Source organism: Penicillium rubens (assembly GCF_028828025.1).
Source record: "Penicillium rubens strain IBT 27055 chromosome Unknown utg000004l_segment0_segment0, whole genome shotgun sequence".
NCBI lineage: Eukaryota > Fungi > Ascomycota > Eurotiomycetes > Eurotiales > Aspergillaceae > Penicillium > Penicillium rubens.
The window spans coordinates 2287607-2304608 of record NW_026890602.1 but is presented as its reverse complement, the minus strand read 5'-3'; the positions used below and the strand labels follow the sequence as shown (position 1 = coordinate 2304608).

Genomic DNA, 17002 nt, shown 5'->3' with positions numbered 1-17002 from the left:
TATATGAACTATATTGTGCACCTGAACACCTGAACACCTGCAGGGCTGGTCACCTGGACTGGAGTATAGCAAGAATGAAGACGCTTTTAATCCAAACCCGCAAAATGGGTCACATTAGATGCTGACAGTGGACATGGCATATGTGAAGTGAAATAAAATATTTACATTCATTGCATGGGTTTCGACATGGGCTTGATGATGCCCTGCTTGATCATGACACGAGGCTTGGTGCCACTCTGGAAGCTTTCTTTCGTAGACCACTCGGGGCCTAAGGGTAACCGCAGGGACCGTTCGTACTGCTGTTTGGTTTCGAACTCGTGCGGCAACTGGCTTGCCATGTACTTCTTGTTCTAGAGTAAAAAAAGAAAAAGTCAGTGAGTTGTCCGTGTTTGTGTAGGAACAAGACTTGGCTTACCTTCTGGACTCGCTTCTGGTTGATAATGACCCGATCGAGCTTTGCGTCCTTGCGCTGATGGGCCTTCACACCCGCCACAACATTCAAGTCCTTCTTTTGCTTCTTTTGCTGTCTCTTGCTGACACCTTCACCGGCCCAGCTGCCCCAGCCCGGGAGTGTGTTGTCCACAACCTGGTCGCCTTCGTCTTCAACCGTGTCCATCTTGTCTTGTTCGAATTCCTGGACAACTTCGTCGCCGGCAAAGGCTCTCTTCACGAGGTCGTGGTTCTTAAGCAAGACGGGAACCTTCTCCTCATCATCGCTGTCGTTCTCTTCAAATTGCTGTTTCGTGAGGGTTGCCTTGGCGTTCTTTTGCTTCTTGCTCTGTTGCTTCGCTGGAGCAACTTCGGGCTGAGTAGCATCGAGGGAAATGTCAATGCTTTCTTGGGCATCTGGTCCAGTCCGGCGACGGTTGGTCCGTTCCGTTTGAACCAACCAAGGGTTCTCCTCCTCCGCGGGTGTATCCTTTTGCTGATCGAGAGAGTCGCGCGAAGATCGCGAAGACTTCTTGTTGCCAGAAGCTCCTGACTTATGCTTGGTAGTACCATTGACAGCAATGTCAACATCATCGTCTGATACTGGTACCTGCGCAGCCTCATCGTCGGAATCTAGCTTCTCCTCGAACTCATTCTTGGGCAATGGCTTTGCGTGAGATTTGGGGTCGGGCTTCTTTGATTGACCAAACTTCCGTCGACCGACCTCGGACTCTGCCTCAGATACAGACTCCTCTCCGTGGAGCTCACGGTTGAGTTGACGAAGCTCCGCATCGTTCCTTTCTTTGCGGGCAGCATCGGCATTTTTCATGAATTTCATTTCGAAAAGGTCAGCATGGGGCCCCTTCACACCATCTTCAGCGTCATCACCGCCCTCGAGAGCCTTGAGCTTCTTCTGGATCTTTTGCCTTTCCACATCGGAACCCTGCTCATTCCAAGGGTCCTCATCTTCCGATTCGGAGCTTGAAGATCCCAAGTAGTCATCATCTCCAGTGGAAACACGCTTGCCTTCGATTCTCTTCCGTAGCTCCTCCTCTCTTTGGGCCAAGTCGGCGGCACTGTTGCGAGCCTCTTCGTCCCAGGCAGTGCGACCAGTCTGTTTCAAGCCCTTGGCCCATTTGCTTTCACGATGCTTGGAGCCCATACGAGCTTCAGCTCGCAAACGCTCGTTCTTTTCCTGATCCATCTCGTCCATATCCACACCGGCTTCCATGAGTGCATTCTGCTCCTGTTGCTCCATCTTTTCGCGCTCTTTTCGGTGAACACGGCGATAAGACTTGCTCTTGATCTTCTTGATGCGCTTGGCGCGCACTTCCTCTCGGAAAAGGAGGTCACGTCGCTTGCGGAGTTCTGCGCGCCGAGCCTGGATCTCCTCGATGGGAATATTGCGGGCCTGTAATTCTTCGAAACTCTGGATCTGTTCCTCGGCTGACTTGCCTTGAGCCTCAGCCAGCCCACTCTCCACAAGGATGTTCTGGATGACATTTTCGAGGTCTGTCTGCGGCTTGGCGGCTTCCAAGCGGTGAGTCTGCTCAGCATCGGGATCACGTAGCGGGAAGGAAAGGTGTTCGGCTCTGCGGTTGGCTTTGACAGTCTCGAGCCATCGGTTCAAGGTCTCCTTGCTCTTTTCGTAGGCAGCAGCCCGGTCAAGTCGGTCCTGCTGGCGTTTTGCTAGAGGGGCATCTAGCTTGCCCGGAATGCCAGACTTTGATGCTTGGACAACAGAGTCGATATGTTTGAGCGAGCTCTTGAGGCGAGAGTCGGTGATGGAGGGTAGGAGATCAGCGACGGTTAATTTGTTGGCGGTCGTCAGGCCGAATTCCGAGGGCTTGCCTTGTTCTTGTGATTTCTGAGTACGTTTCGTAGATTTTTCAGTCTCCATAGACTGGACAAAGTCTTGTAGTTTCGAAAGCCCGTGCGGATCCGCATCGGCATCGTCGTCTGGCATAGACAGCCCGTCCTCGCTGGCATCGCTTTCACTGTCCCCCTCTGACCCAGAATCCTCGTCGCTATCGTATTTCGTAGCCCGCTTGGCTTTCGCAGCTGCTTCCTGGGCTTCTTCCTCCTCGGCTGCCACATTCATATCCCAGGCGGTCGCGAGGTCAACAGCGTCTTCTCCCAGGTCATCGTCCTCGTCGTAGTCTTCACCGTCAGATTCCTCTTCCGACTCGGCATCTTCAGACAAGCTGATCTCTGTAGGCTTCTTTGCCTTGGGTGCCGCTTTTTTGGGCTGAGATTTAGACTTGGATGCGCGGAAAGTGAAGCCCTCGAATCGCTCCTCGTCGCTTTCACCGAGAGCTTCATCGCTGTCCAATTCGCTGTCGTCATCGCTGTTCACTTGTCCGAGAGTCCATTCATGTCCCTCACTATCGCTGCCACCATCAAGGCTTCCGGTGTCCTCGGTTCTGCGGCGTTTGTATTGGGCGGCGGTATCCTCCTCGTCGTCCTCGTCGTCGCCGCCGGTGTTTCTCTTGCGGTTGAAGGTGCCATCATCGTAGGCTCCGAGTCGACTGCGTTTAACACCCAATTTAGTGTGAATTGTCTTCTCTGCAATAGACAGTGCATTCAGCGACCGAGTGCTTTTCCGCTTCGGCGCAGCTTTTTGCGCTGAGCGGTCTTTCGGACCCTGCTTCTGAGTCTGACTGCGAGGCATCGTGGCATATAAGTCAAGAAATCAAATTCTCGACTAAGAAAGAAGCTTCGGATCAGTACTAAAAAAGTACCAAATGATCTGATGGCTGCTTTCAAGAGGGGTGTGGATGGTGTTGAACTTTTTTTCTGCCGGGAAAAAAAGTTCTCGGCGCGGAGATTAGCGCGACCCGTTCATTCGTCGAGTTTTGTCTCCCGACTCCCTCCAGGACAACTCGACTCGCTCTATCCCTCTTCGGTTCCAATTTCAAGGCTCCAGAATTGTCGCCATAATGTTCAAGCCCACGCAACCAATGATGGTGCGTTTGCGCTTGACTACCAAGCAGGTCAATGGTGGCTACTACAAGGGAAACCGAACCGGCTCCATGGGTCACTTCGACAAGAGAGGCACATACAGGCCCGATATGTCAAAGCACCGTATTTATATACCTGCCCAAAAGCTCGAAATTCCTGGGAAGAAATACTCCGCCGAGACTGTGAAGGAGCCATTCACCGTGAGCATCCAAAACCGTCTGACACCAGTTGGCTGAAATGTCGGATCTGCTAACATGACTATAGCTCCGCCCCTTTGTCACAAAACACATGCGTAATACGCGGTCGAACTATGTCCAAGATATCGAGAGAAATGGGCGCATGGTTACCGTGGTCAGAGGATTTGAGGGTCAGGACTATCTGGAGAAGTGGGCCGAGACTGCTGAAGCCGAAGAGGCCCGACTAGCACAACCGTACACCAAGAAGACAGAGAAAATTGAGACCGAGCCGACGCCGCAGCTTGAGCAGACTGAGCAGATTGAGAACCAAGAGCTGGATCAAACGCCCGAGACGACAAAGCGCAAGCCGTCCAGGACCCTTTTCTAGGAATTCCCGAAGACTGAAACCGCATAGCGGGGATTGTCTATGTGTTTTCAACTGAATGTGAGTGCGCAGCAGCCCGGGCGCTTGAGATTACTCCCTAATATTTATTGCCAGCGGCCCAGCATACCATCCACAACCACCCTCGCTGGGCATTACTCAACAACTTCATTGATCAACCTTCTCTCCGCTGGTTGAATATATCCCATGTATTATAGTCTCTACTACATCAACTTGATTTGGAACACAGAGGACCCCGACGCATCGGTGGACGTGTACCATTTTGCATCGAGACAGGAGCAATTGTGTACTATTTTGACAAATTCATGAATATCAGATTATAAAAGTTTCAAGTAGCTTGAAGGTATCGGGTAATGCCTCGAAACACTCGGGGTCCGAGATTCCTGAATTATCCAACATGTCTGCGAGTACTCAACAGTATGAGATTCCTAGTAAAGAATTGATAGAGACCAGACTTAGGTAGTATATGGCTTTCATATAACTTTTTAGGTAGTCATTCTTACCTTATCAATAGAGAGTAGGTAGAATATATGCTAGCAACTCTAAGAGAAAGAGGCAATAACAATATAGCCTTCGTGTTCTAGCGATGGTTGATCTCGCTAGAGTTGTGATGAAGTATAGAAGGAAAGACAGGGAAGAAGAGAACAGCCGGGGAAGATAAGGTGACTTCTCAACAAGAATAAGAAGGAGCAGACTCTAACCTTTCTATATTCGTCTTTACCTAGGTACATCTATACATCATATGTCTTTTTAGGTGTCCTGTAGATCTATCTATACCGTAGAATAGAGTGAAAAAGATTCCTACGACGCAGTCTATTGATGAGTCTATACGCCCGGATGACTAGAGGTGCTTATTTAACCAGTTACGCTATAATAACATAGCAAAATCACGTAGATGGGCGATTTTCTGCTGGCGTCTAGGGCCAAGAAGGCCATGGTCTTTCGGCTCTTTGAGCATTTGTTTGTTGGCATATAGTTTCTCTGTATATTTTCTTTTATAGTTTACTTGGAAGACACCTATGAAATCCATATAAGTTGCCAATATATCCACTCTAGGGCTGTCTATACCACCTCTGTCAGCTTAACAGCCAGAATGTTCCAGTGGCAATCGAGGAAGGCAGCCCTGGAGGTCCCGTGGATATGTGGTCCGTGCTCAGCCCGATAAGCCCGCCATGCTCTTTCGTATCGGCTCCCGAAGTGACGGCGATGTCATAGTTCTTCACCTTTCGTCTTTCCCCCTCCCACGGTGATGTGGGCATTTGTTGATTTGATTCTCTGCATCTAGAGGGTTCATTTTATCTAGCCTGCTGATCATCTACCCATCCGGCAGCTCCTGCTGCAACCATGTTTCAATCCTTCACGGGTAATTCTCGTCGCCCGCGGCAGGTGAACCTCAGTGGCCGGGCCACTAATCCATTCGCTGCATTCCCCGGAAACTCGCCGACTAGACAAACTCCTCATGCTGCAAACCCCGAGAGTGCAGTCGCCATTGCCCAACGGGAGCGAGCCCTGAGACAACTTGAGAGAGATCGACAAACCGCATCTCGCACCGTTCAACGAGTCTGGCGGGGTCATCGGAGCAGGAAAGCAACATACAAGGTCTGGAAGTCTGAATGGGATACACTGGAGTGGGAGAGAGTTACCACTGCTCTGGACTTCGATGATGATCGCCGCCCACGGACGGAGGTTGAACGTCTGGAGTGTCTGGCACGTCTTTCGGCACCCCCATATCCCACGGCGGAGCAATGCTTGGATCAGCTCAGGCTTCTCGTTCAATTTGTGGGATTGGCAACAAAGAAAGAAGATGTTCTACGTTTGGTATACTTCTGCAATGTCTTTGAGCAGACCTTCCATGCTCTGCCGACCATCGCGACGGAAAATGACTGGACCGAGCTGTTAAAACGGCTGGCGACCGCTATCCTCCATGCCCTTAGCTCCGCAAGAAACAGTCCGACACATGAAGCAGCCGTTCTGCCCCTTCTTCAGACGATAGTCTTCCTGGTTGACTTGATACCGAAGAGGATGGCATCGATTGGTAAACACTACTATCAAACGATGGCGTTCTTAACAAAGAACATTGATTCTTTAAGAGGCACCCTATCACCGGAGACTGTTACGAATGCTGTCCTGGCTCTTTTGCGACCAATCACCTCCGAAACCATAGCAGCCTATGAAGCGCTTGCTATGTCGTATCTGACCATTCCAAACCTGCCTGCTTACCTTGGTGAGCTTGATGAATTGGCACACCAGATAAACTACAAGTTACTGGCGCCTGCAATTGAATCATGCATCCCTCTGGCTAAAGAACGCCTTTCTACCGATGATGTAGAGGGCATCGAAGGCCGACTTTGGCTGCTTGCGTACCTGATCTTCTTCCACCGGTACGCTCTTCCGGGGCAGGCCAACCTGCAAGCACCCGACCTTGAATTTCTGAATGTGGTCTCTGGGTTGCTCAACTCAACCTCTGTCTATCTGACAAGGTGCTTGGAGGCGGATGAAAATGGCCCGGATCCAGCCAGAGGTCCGTATCTGGATCAGTTCGTCGCCGACCAGGTTAGTAGTCTGGTCAACCAAAGTAGCATCACCGGGTTACTTTCTCGCATCAAGACATCGTACCTCTCACACACCGATATCTCGAACGATTACAACGCGTCGAGAGAAGCAAAAATCCTTGCTACTTATGCCCTGAACTTGCTTAGGGTGTTCCCTCGCCGTGGGGATGACATTCGAATGTGGTTATATCTAGGCTCGGCGCCTTCAGCAGATCTGACTTCCGGCCAGCCGGGTGTAAAAGTACCGGCGATCAAATACTTTTGGCAGGCGTCAAAGTCCAGTCGGATCTTCGATACTATTAGCAAGGACTCGAGCCAAGTTCTTCCGTTGCTGCAGCTACCGCAAGGTGGGAATCAAGAGGATCAAGAGCAGGAGTGGACCATTATCCTCCTCTTTTTTGAGCTTTACACGTTCGTCTTGAAAGTAATGGACGATGAAGAGTTCTTCTCAAGCGCATCACCATTTGCAGCTTCACAAAATGTGCTGTCTTCGTGGACAAAAGAAAGTGCGCTGCCTCTTAAAGACGTTAAAGACATGACCGTCTTCCTCAAAAATCTCGCCTTCACCCTCTACTGGAATGTTGCCGACTTGACCAAGAAAGGACCTGTTCCATCATCCGCTGTGGATCTTAGAAGTTATTTTAGCAACACGGCTCAAGTTTCTGGACCAATGGAGCGTACTGAAGTGGAGACCAAGAAGGAGATCAATGATCTTCCCGGTGTGACAGGTATTCCACTTGACTATTTCAAAGGCTTGGTTACAGGTTTGCTCAGAATGCTGCATGAGCGAGAGTAAGTCGAAATGCTCCATTTGCCGTGGTATAGACATTTCAGCTGACACGCTTTAGTTCTCGACGCAAATTCCTCCCTCAAAATCATTGGCTGATGACTGATCGATTCGACATGGAAGGCTTTATCCCAGCCGTTGTGGCAGAAGAGGAGAAGCGCCATGAATTCCAGGACGACGATGAAGATGATGAACCTGATCTTCTTGACGAGGAATATCCGGAGCCTTCTCAACTTGTCGGCAATAGCCATGCTCGACGACTAATTCACATGCAGGCCATGCGAAATAGTCAAAGAAGACAAGCTCATAATAATGCCTTGGCTGCCATTGCGCCACGGCTAGAGATACTTCGGAATATGCCTTTCTTCATCCCATTTGCCACGAGAGTGCAGATCTTCCGCCAATTTATATTTAGGGATCAACAGCGTCGCCGGAAAGGCTTCGTGGAGCCTGAATCCTGGCGCTTGTCTGTGGCCCAAAGCGCTATGATGAATGGACAGGCTGAGGGTGCGGCTGATATCTTGGCCCGGCATCACGCCGACATCCGGCGTGAGAGTGTGTTTGAAGATGCATTCTCTCAATATTACGGCTTGGGTGACGGTCTCAAAGAGCCGATCCAGATCAGTTTTATCGACCAGTTTGGAGCAATGGAAGCCGGTATCGATGGTGGCGGTGTGACGAAGGAGTTCCTGACCAGTGTCACTGCCGAAGCTTTCAAGACTGATGACTATGAGAGCATGTTTGCGGAAAATGATCACCATCTGTTGTATCCCAGCCCAGTAGCGGTTGACCAACTCAAAAAGGTTCTCAGTGAGGCTGGACTCACAAGTTCAAGCCCAGAGTGGCAGAACGATGTGCGCGGTCTTCTTCGACGATATGAATTCCTGGGCCGGATCATTGGAAAGTGTCTTTACGAGGGGATCTTGGTCGATGTCAACTTTGCACCATTCTTCCTCTTGAAGTGGGCCTTGACAGGGGGCTCTAGGTCTGCGGTGAAAGAATCTTCGTATCGTGCCAACTTGAACGATTTGAAGGACCTTGACGAAGGATTGTACCAGGGCTTGGTAAGCAGTATCTCCTGGCAAGATCGAGATTGTGTCTTTTTGAACCTACAGCTGACCAACTTGATTCACCAGTTACAACTGAAGAATTACCCCGGAGACGTGGAAGACTTTGGTCTTGACTTTACCATAAACAACGTAATTCGGATGCCCGGTGGACAGAACCGCACTGTCACAGCAGAGTTGAAACCGAGTGGCTCTCAGACCCCTGTGACAAGCAAAAACAGACTGGTCTACATTTCCTACGTGGCTCGTTACCGTCTACAGTTGCAACCTGCTCTGCAGACAAATGCATTTTTGCAAGGTCTGGGCCAGATAATTCAACCCGCCTGGCTATCCATGTTCAATCAGTCCGAGTTGCAGACACTGGTGAGCGGAGACAAGGCTGATATTGACGTGGAGGATCTGCGACGGAACACCCTCTACGGAGGTGTGTATGTGATTGGTGATGACAATCTAGAGCATCCGACCATTGCACTGTTCTGGCAGGTTATGCACGAGATGACCAACGAGGAGCGGCAAAAGGTCATCCGGTTCGTGACGTCTACCCCTCGAGCTCCATTGCTGGGATTCAGCCACCTTCGTCCTCACTTTAGCATTCGAGACTCCAGTGATGACCAGGAACGTTTGCCGAGTACCAGTACTTGTGTGAATCTTCTGAAGCTGCCACGGTACTCTGATGCAGACACATTGAGGAGCAAGCTTTTGTATGCAGTGAGTTCCGGTGCTGGATTTGATTTGAGTTGAGGGGGATTGAGGGATGTTCGGGGCATTACTTTCGTGTACATTTCCAGTAGACCGTCTGCCTATTAATTTTTAGCATGCATAGCATGGGCATATCTTTTTGAGAAGAACCAATCTTATTTATGTGTCAATAGTTATCGAAGTTCTCATGTTGAGGTCCCGAGGTTATACTTAATAAGCCCTTAAAGCGGCAACCCCATCCCAAATAGGACTAGTGTCCCCATCTCGTGCGGCCTCTGAGTTTTCCAGAACCAATTGCTTTGGAACGGCTCAACTTTTTTTCTTTCCTTCTTACAACCTCCCCCTCCATCTCCGTTGTTCTCTCTTTAGGGAAAAGTCTTCCTTTTCTTTTCGAATCTTTAATCGAAAGATACAAAATCTCAAAAAAACACGAAAAACCCAGAAAAAGACTTTTTCCAGTTATCTTATCTCATCCCCGATTGTGCGGTGTGTTGTGTGGAAGATTTTCTTTCAACGCCTCCATCGTCTTCATTTTCACCTGGTTAGTCATTTTGCTTTTTGTCTTCTCTTCAACTCTCTCTTGATCCTCGTCTCATCTCTGCTTCTTCTATTTCTCTCGCGCATGCAATACACTTCGATTTTCCCCTCCCCGCTAACCCGCTAGTGCTCTCTGCTCAAGTGAAATTTCTCTGAACTCTTTGTTTCGTGAATACTTTGCTGTATGGCACCCCTCCCTTTTCATTGATTCACCCCTCGTTTTTTTCACCTCCCCCTTGGTTACTTGCCAAAGAGGCTGCATCAACTGCCGTGTAACCTTATCTCATATGCCTCCTTGATTCCCCTCCCCCTCTCTCCGCGATAGGCTCGGCATGCACATGCTAAACTTTTTTTTCTTTTCTCAGTGAAAACAGTCGCCATTATGTCTGCTGAAGCCCCCACCACCGCTCCCGTCACCGACAACGTTGTCGCCGCCGCCCCTGAGGCCAATGGCGCTCCCGTCGAGGCCACTCCCGAGGCCGCCGGTGATGCTGCCAACAACCAGCCCCACTCGGCTTCCCTCTATGTCGGCGAGCTTGACCCCTCCGTGACTGAGGCTATGCTCTATGAGCTCTTCTCTTCCATCGGCCAGGTCGCCTCTATCCGTGTCTGCCGTGATGCCGTCACCCGCCGCTCCCTGGGTTACGCCTACGTCAACTACAACAACACCGCTGACGGTGAGCGTGCTCTTGAGGACCTGAACTACACTCTCATCAAGGGTAAGCCTTGCCGTATCATGTGGTCCCAGCGTGACCCCGCTCTCCGCAAGACTGGCCAGGGCAACGTGTTCATCAAGAACCTCGACAACGCCATTGACAACAAGGCTCTTCACGACACCTTTGCTGCCTTTGGTAACATTCTCAGCTGCAAGGTCGCCCAGGATGAGTTCGCCAACTCCAAGGGCTACGGTTTCGTCCACTACGAGACCGCTGAAGCTGCCAACAACGCCATCAAGCACGTTAACGGTATGCTGCTGAACGACAAGAAGGTCTTCGTCGGCCACCACATCTCCAAGAAGGACCGCCAGAGCAAGTTCGAGGAGATGAAGGCCAACTTCACCAACATCTACATCAAGAACATCGACCTCGAGATCACCGACGACGAGTTCCGCACCATGTTCGAGGCCTTCGGTGAGATCACCTCTGCCACTCTTAGCCACGACCAGGATGGCAAGAGCCGTGGCTTCGGTTTCGTCAACTACGCCAACCACGAGAGCGCCGAGGCTGCCGTCGCTGAGATGAACGAGAAGGAGGTCAAGTCTCAGAAGCTTTACGTTGGCCGTGCCCAGAAGAAGCACGAGCGTGAGGAGGAGCTGCGCAAGCAGTACGAGGCTGCCCGCATGGAGAAGGCCTCCAAGTACCAGGGTGTCAACCTCTACGTCAAGAACTTGACCGACGACATCGATGATGAGAAGCTCCGTGACCTCTTCACTCCTTACGGTACTATCACTTCCGCCAAGGTTATGCGTGATGCCGCCGAGCGCTCTCCCACCCCTGAGGCTGAGGAGAAGGAGGCCGCCAAGGAGACCAAGGACTCCGAGGAGAAGGAGGTGAAGACCGAGGAGACCGCCGAGGTCAAGACTGAGGCCGCCGAGAAGAAGACCGAGGAGGGCGAGGCCACCGAGGAGAAGAAGACTGAGAAGAAGGCCTTCGGCAAGAGCAAGGGCTTCGGTTTCGTCTGCTTCAGCAGCCCCGATGAGGCCTCCAAGGCCGTCACTGAGATGAACCAGCGTATGGTCAACGGCAAGCCCCTCTACGTTGCTCTCGCTCAGCGCAAGGATGTCCGCCGCAGCCAGCTCGAGGCTAGCATTCAGGCTCGCAACACCATCCGTCAGCAGCAGGCCGCCGCCGCCGCCGGCATGCCCCAGCCTGTAAGTTACAATTTTCTTGATCAGTATTCATTCAATTACTAACTTGACTAGTTCATGCAGCCCGCCGTCTTCTACGGTGCTGGCCAGCAGGGCTTCATGCCCCCTGGACAGCGTGGCGGTATGCCCTTCGCCCCCCAGGGCGGTATGCCCATGCCCAACATGCCCGGTGGTCGTCCCCAGTACCCCGGTCCCTTCCCCCAGGGTGGCCGTGGTATGCCCCCCAACCAACAGCTTCCTCCCAACTTCCAGGGTATGCCCATGGGTATGCAGGCTCCTGGCGGCATTCCTAACGGCATGGGTTACCCTATGCCTCAGGCCTTCGGACGTGGCGGTGGTGGCCGTGGTGTTCCCGGTATGCCTATGAACATGCGTGGTGGTCCCGGTTTCGGCCGTGGTGGTCCTCAGATGGGTCGTGGTCGTGGTCAGCCCGCTCCTGGCGGCCAGCCCGCTGGCGAGCCCGCCTCTGCCAACCAGGCTCTCCTCGCCGCTCCCCCCGCTCAGCAGAAGCAGATGCTCGGCGAGGCCCTTTACCCCAAGATCCAGGCTCAGCAGCCCGAGCTTGCTGGCAAGATCACTGGTATGCTTCTTGAGATGGATAACGCTGAGCTGCTTGGCCTGTAAGTTACACTGCCGACTCCTTTTTGTTTCGTATGTGACATGGTTTACTAACGTTCTTTTTCAGGCTTGATGATGAGGAGGCTCTCCGCGGCAAGGTTGATGAGGCCCTTAACGTCTATGATGAGTACATGAAGAACAAGGGTGATGGCGAGACCGCCGAACCCAAGCCCCAGGAAGCCGCCAAGGAGGCCCCTGCTGAGGAGAACAAGTCTTAATTGATGTGTTCACTTCTTTGTCTTCTCGGAAATCTTGGACGCACGTTTTTGACGACTTCTCCTTTCTCTTATCATTATTTGTTCCCATCTTTTACCCTTTCTACCCCTACATCTCCCTATCTCTGATCCTGATATCCCTCGGTTCGAAAAGTTTGTTCTTAGGCAGTCACCTTCCTGGTGTTTAGTGAATGCGGTATGACATTCGGATTTTTTTTTTCTTTTCCAGTTTTCCTAGTATGCACTATTTCCCTTTACCTTCCATTCGGACTGGGCTATATTGAGTGTCTCCAGGTTGGCATTGGTAAAAGTCTTTTCTTCTAGGCGCTGGGCGTGATTCCTTTGACATCCTTTTCACCCTCCTTGTTTCTATGTTTTCTTTTTTTCTTTCGACTGGGATGGATCTGTGAAATTTCTTGTTTCCATACCTCTCTCCCTTCCTGCGTTCTCTGGGTTGTGGTTCACTCAATTTGAGTGTCAGATAGATTATGAATTCCTCACGGAAAAGTCTGGTCGTCCTTGTGTTTGTTCTCGGATTCGGGAGAGCAGCGCCAGACAATCAATGGGATGGCCGTGGCCTATTGCTTCATCAAGTTCCTTTTGTAGACTTAAGATTTTCCTTTCCCGATACTTTCGACTTTGTGGCCGCTGCGGTCCGCCTTCAATATGACTCAGCATGTCTGTACCCCGAGGTCACCCGTGGACGCCCCCCGGTGGATGAATGATTCCTGTGGAATCCAGCTTTAAAGAGAACATTGCATTCACACGAGATGATATATGCGCAATGCCTTCTGAATTCGTACCAGAGACATCTGAAATTGGTTCCTTGACGGCACATTCGAACGAGGATAGCCAGTTCGTCGGTAGCTCGAGCGGCGTCTATTTCATCAAGACAGTGAAACGTGCATTCGACGGGCTAGATGACCCGGGTTCATCCGAATCCCAATTGCCCACAGCAGAGGAACTGCTCGTAGGCGCTGAAACTTCACCTCGTGACAAGCGCCAGCGCACCTCATCCGTCAGAGACACTGCTTCGTCCTCGAAAGTGGTCGAATCTGCCACAGAATGGAGCTACGACCCATCATTGACGGTGTCTCTGGGCAATCTACCGCCCCCAGATGTGGCCAAGAGTCTGATGATGATGTACTTCAAAGTCTGGCACCCACTGTTCCCGTTCATGCATGGTCCCACTTTCCTGCAGGCGATGGAGAAAGTCTACTCCAGCAGAAAGGAAACCCAGCACACGCCGGGAACATGCAAAGATCACCGGAGTACATGCTGGACCATAGTTTTCCAATGTGTCTTCAATCTAGGCAGTTTACTAGCGCCAGACGTAGATCTACCATCCGAGTCGAAGATCCAGTCACCGACCAGTTTCAACTCTTTACTCGGGACTCTCTCCTCTCGACATGATATCGTTTCACTACAAGCGCTTCTAGCTATCCAAGTCTATCTCGTCGCTACCATGTCACTCCGACAAGCATCAACTGTCGGAGGCTGTATCCTACGCTCGATGCTTCACGCCGGTCTCCACCGGTGTCCATTTCGCTACAAGCAACTCTCCACTCACGACCGACAACTGCGGAAGCGGGTCTTTTGGTGCGCCTATGCAATCGATAGATACCTAAGCCAGGCGTTGGGTTTGCCGCTTGGTATACAGGATTCTGATATCGACGTGTGTCTGCCCGCTGCCCGGGAAATGCATTCCCCTCGAGGCCAGACGACTTCTGCGAATGACAACTCCGCGCCGCAGCACGGTAAGAAAGAAGACCATGACAAGGAAAGCGTTCTTGCTAGCTACGTTGACTCGGGAACTCTGACGGGCCGGGCATTGGAGCTCTTCCACAAATCAATATTGGTTCGATCCGTTCGTCGCAGTTCGGTGTTATTCCTCGTAACAGACGTGCACAAGTGGTGGAATGGCCTTCCCTCCCATCTCCAAAGAAAGTCAACAGTATCTGAACATAGTGCGGGGTCTGTAATGGCAGACACTGCGTTTGATTTTGCTCCTTTTTTCACGGTGCTGTATCAGCATCTCATTTTGATCATCCATCGGCCTTCGTTGTCGCTGGATCCATCCACTGCAGAGTTCTGTTCTGGATTGCAAACTTGCATCGGTGCTGCTCGGGCTATACTTGCCGCGCTGAGGTTGCAAGTCGATAGCCGCCAGGCTCTCTTCTGGCCGGGTTTTTTGTCGGCTGCGTGGATGTCCGGGTTGGTTTTGGCTTTGGCTTGTCAACTAAATCAATATGTGTTGACGAAGGGTCTTCAGTACGTGATGTGCTTCTTTTTATTCTGGATGTTCCATTGATTACTATGTGCTAACTGCTCGATAGGGAAATTGATGAATTTTCGGGATACCTGCGTTTCATGTCTACTCAATGGGAGACAGCCAAACACTGCCACATGTCGCTCTCAGTACTGGTCGGGAAAATCCAACAGTCAGCAAGCGGATCCGATCCAACAGTAAATTCCCAAGCGTACGTGAGGGGCTCAGAGGGTAGTCCGACACTTGTGGAATCTTTGGCTGCACGCGAGGAGAACAGACGGAGACTTAGTCGCCTCTCACACTCGCGAGAAGAGTTTGACGTATCGGTAGAACCTTCCGATCTTGAGCACCGGAATAACACATGGGTCGAGTCTATGCATAGGGGCCATGATTCCACGGTAGTTCCTTCGGCGTCGATGCACCCGTCACCAATGAACGAGCAGGGCATTCTTACCGATCCGTCGTCTTCGCAGATGGATTTACAGGACATGGATACCACACACCTTGAGGGGATATCGAATTTCGACTTGAACATGGTGGATTTAATCGAGGGTGCTAACTTCGACACTCTGTTCGATATGATCGGGCAGCAATTCCCCAGCTTCTAGATCCATGCTACTCACTACAGATGAAAAGCACAAAACGATCAAATCTACGTATGTCGGGGCTACTTGAAATACCACAGAAAAAGCAAACCAAAATAATGCATATTATCACGCAGTGGGTATGTGTATGTCTCTCAAACGCTCATGTATCATCAAATAGACCCCCCATTTGCCATAAACCATCCACTACCAACCCCTGTCTTATGCCTCACGACGGAAAAGCAAAGCCCGATTGATCCGCACCCTCCCATTCCGAATCTCCTGGCAATAGTAGTCAGCCTGCAGCTCCGCCGCGGCGAGAATAGACGCCTTGTTGGAATGGTAGTCTCCGGGCACCTTGATAGAGACGCACAGTGGGTAGTCATGATGCTTAGCATGGACGGAGATCGAGGCGGTGCTGGTTCGGATGTAAGCGGCGACGGTACGCATCAGAGTCTCGTCGTCTGAGTCCGAGTCTCGCGGGTTGATGAAGACGTTCACCCAGTTGCTAATCTGGCGTGGATCGTACTCGGGTTCTGGGATTAGCTCCCCGTCGAAGTAGAACATGCTCTGCATCTTGCTGAGGTTGGAATTTGGGATACCCATGTAGGATGGGGGTTTGCTTACCTTGTGGTTTTTCAATGTTTGGTGTTTGGTGTTGGGAGGGAAGATGGAAGATGGAAGAGGGAAGATGGGAAATGGGAAGGAGGTTTCGAGGCTTCTGGAATATCTCTGTTTAAGTACTCTCTGCCTGGTAACTGTCTATTGTTTATAGTGAGCCTTCTGAGGTAAGAACAAAGGAGGTATAGTACAATGCTATTTTCAAGTCTTTCATCTATTCCAGGACGTCTTTGTGCCTCTGTGTTTATTGAGTCTTTGCAAATTCCCTGGTTTGAGGTTTGCCTAGTTTATGACTCGAAATTAATGTATTATTCTGCCTACTCTATTTCCTACTACGTGGAAAATGGACCTTGGACGGTTAAGCTTGATATTACTATGTCCTTGGTATGCTACTTCGACTCGCAGCATGACATAGAGACATGAAAAGACGATGCTATCATGACATACTGTCTCAGAATCTCAGACCTAATGACCGAGATGGCTACTTAAGTGTATTACTTTCATTGCTTTCATTTGATTAGCCAGCAATATCACTTCTCGTATTAATGTAAAAGCCTAGGGCTGCCTATTCATACCGTAAACCAAACTACCATAGCCTCGATATTGTTGACTATGTAGAGCAAATCATAATCTAATTCCTATATTGTATCAAACATCTAGTCTATGCCCAATCTATAAGCCGCTCTAAGCATCAGAAAAACCCCTTCCCAGAGACCTCAACTCCGACAAAAGCACATCAACACCCCCTTCCATGAAACAAAACCCTATCTCCGCCGAAAAAGCAAAGACCGATTAATATGAACAGACCCCCTAGCAACCTGGGCTCGAAGACGTTCGGCTGATGACTCCGCAGCAGCAAGAATTGACTCCTTATCGACATGTTCTCCGGGGACCTGGATCGAGATGCAGAGCGGGACATCGTGATGCATAGCATGGCCGGTGATACTGACGACTCGTGTGCGGATGCAGGTCAGGACTGTGCGCATTATGGTGAGGTCGTCGCATCGGTAGTCATGCCTGTTGAAGAATACATTCACCCATTTCGTTGTTCGGGGGTTGTATTCGGGCTCTTGCAGTAATTTTCCGTCTTGGTAGAACATCTCTTGGATATTGTTAGTTGGCTGGTTTGGGTTTGCGGCTGGAGGAACTGACCTTGTTATTGATGATAGATGGTTTCGAATGGATTTGGCTTTGAGGGCTGCTTGAGTGTTTTCGGA

General features: G+C 50.7%; 7 protein-coding genes across 7 annotated transcripts; 4 read left to right on the top strand and 3 right to left on the bottom strand.

Moving 5' to 3' along the window:
• Nucleotides 1-167: 167 nt before the first annotated feature.
• On the bottom strand, nucleotides 168-3100 carry N7525_010847 (UTP14 family protein; the record flags this gene model as incomplete). Its single annotated transcript, XM_002561173.1, has 2 exons — nucleotides 168-350; nucleotides 416-3100. The coding sequence occupies 2 exons, from the start codon at nucleotides 3098-3100 to the stop codon at nucleotides 168-170; spliced, it is 2868 nt and encodes a 955-aa protein (XP_002561219.1).
• A 268-nt stretch (nucleotides 3101-3368) lies between these two features.
• Nucleotides 3369-3954, top strand: N7525_010846 (mitochondrial 54S ribosomal protein mL41; the record flags this gene model as incomplete). The annotated part of the gene is made up of 2 exons (XM_002561174.2): nucleotides 3369-3590; nucleotides 3655-3954. The coding sequence occupies 2 exons, from the start codon at nucleotides 3369-3371 to the stop codon at nucleotides 3952-3954; spliced, it is 522 nt and encodes a 173-aa protein (XP_002561220.2).
• Nucleotides 3955-5313: 1359 nt separating this feature from the next.
• Nucleotides 5314-9116, top strand: N7525_010845 (HECT-type E3 ubiquitin-protein ligase; the record flags this gene model as incomplete). Its single annotated transcript, XM_002561175.1, has 3 exons — nucleotides 5314-7313; nucleotides 7370-8372; nucleotides 8445-9116. 3 exons carry the CDS (start codon nucleotides 5314-5316, stop codon nucleotides 9114-9116), a joined length of 3675 nt encoding a protein of 1224 aa, XP_002561221.1.
• An 877-nt stretch (nucleotides 9117-9993) lies between these two features.
• On the top strand, nucleotides 9994-12577 carry pab1 (polyadenylate-binding protein; the record flags this gene model as incomplete). The annotated part of the gene is made up of 3 exons (XM_002561176.2): nucleotides 9994-11481; nucleotides 11533-12098; nucleotides 12164-12577. 3 exons carry the CDS (start codon nucleotides 9994-9996, stop codon nucleotides 12312-12314), a joined length of 2205 nt encoding a protein of 734 aa, XP_002561222.1. The 3' UTR covers nucleotides 12315-12577.
• A 455-nt stretch (nucleotides 12578-13032) lies between these two features.
• Nucleotides 13033-15188, top strand: N7525_010843 (transcription factor domain-containing protein; the record flags this gene model as incomplete). The annotated part of the gene is made up of 2 exons (XM_061215251.1): nucleotides 13033-14582; nucleotides 14648-15188. The coding sequence occupies 2 exons, from the start codon at nucleotides 13033-13035 to the stop codon at nucleotides 15186-15188; spliced, it is 2091 nt and encodes a 696-aa protein (XP_061067763.1).
• A 198-nt stretch (nucleotides 15189-15386) lies between these two features.
• N7525_010842 (uncharacterized protein) lies at nucleotides 15387-15740 on the bottom strand (the record flags this gene model as incomplete). The annotated part of the gene is made up of 1 exon (XM_061215250.1): nucleotides 15387-15740. One exon carries the CDS (start codon nucleotides 15738-15740, stop codon nucleotides 15387-15389), a length of 354 nt encoding a protein of 117 aa, XP_061067762.1.
• Nucleotides 15741-16416: 676 nt separating this feature from the next.
• On the bottom strand, nucleotides 16417-16885 carry N7525_010841 (uncharacterized protein; the record flags this gene model as incomplete). The annotated part of the gene is made up of 2 exons (XM_061215249.1): nucleotides 16417-16423; nucleotides 16593-16885. The coding sequence occupies 2 exons, from the start codon at nucleotides 16883-16885 to the stop codon at nucleotides 16417-16419; spliced, it is 300 nt and encodes a 99-aa protein (XP_061067761.1).
• Nucleotides 16886-17002: the final 117 nt, after the last annotated feature.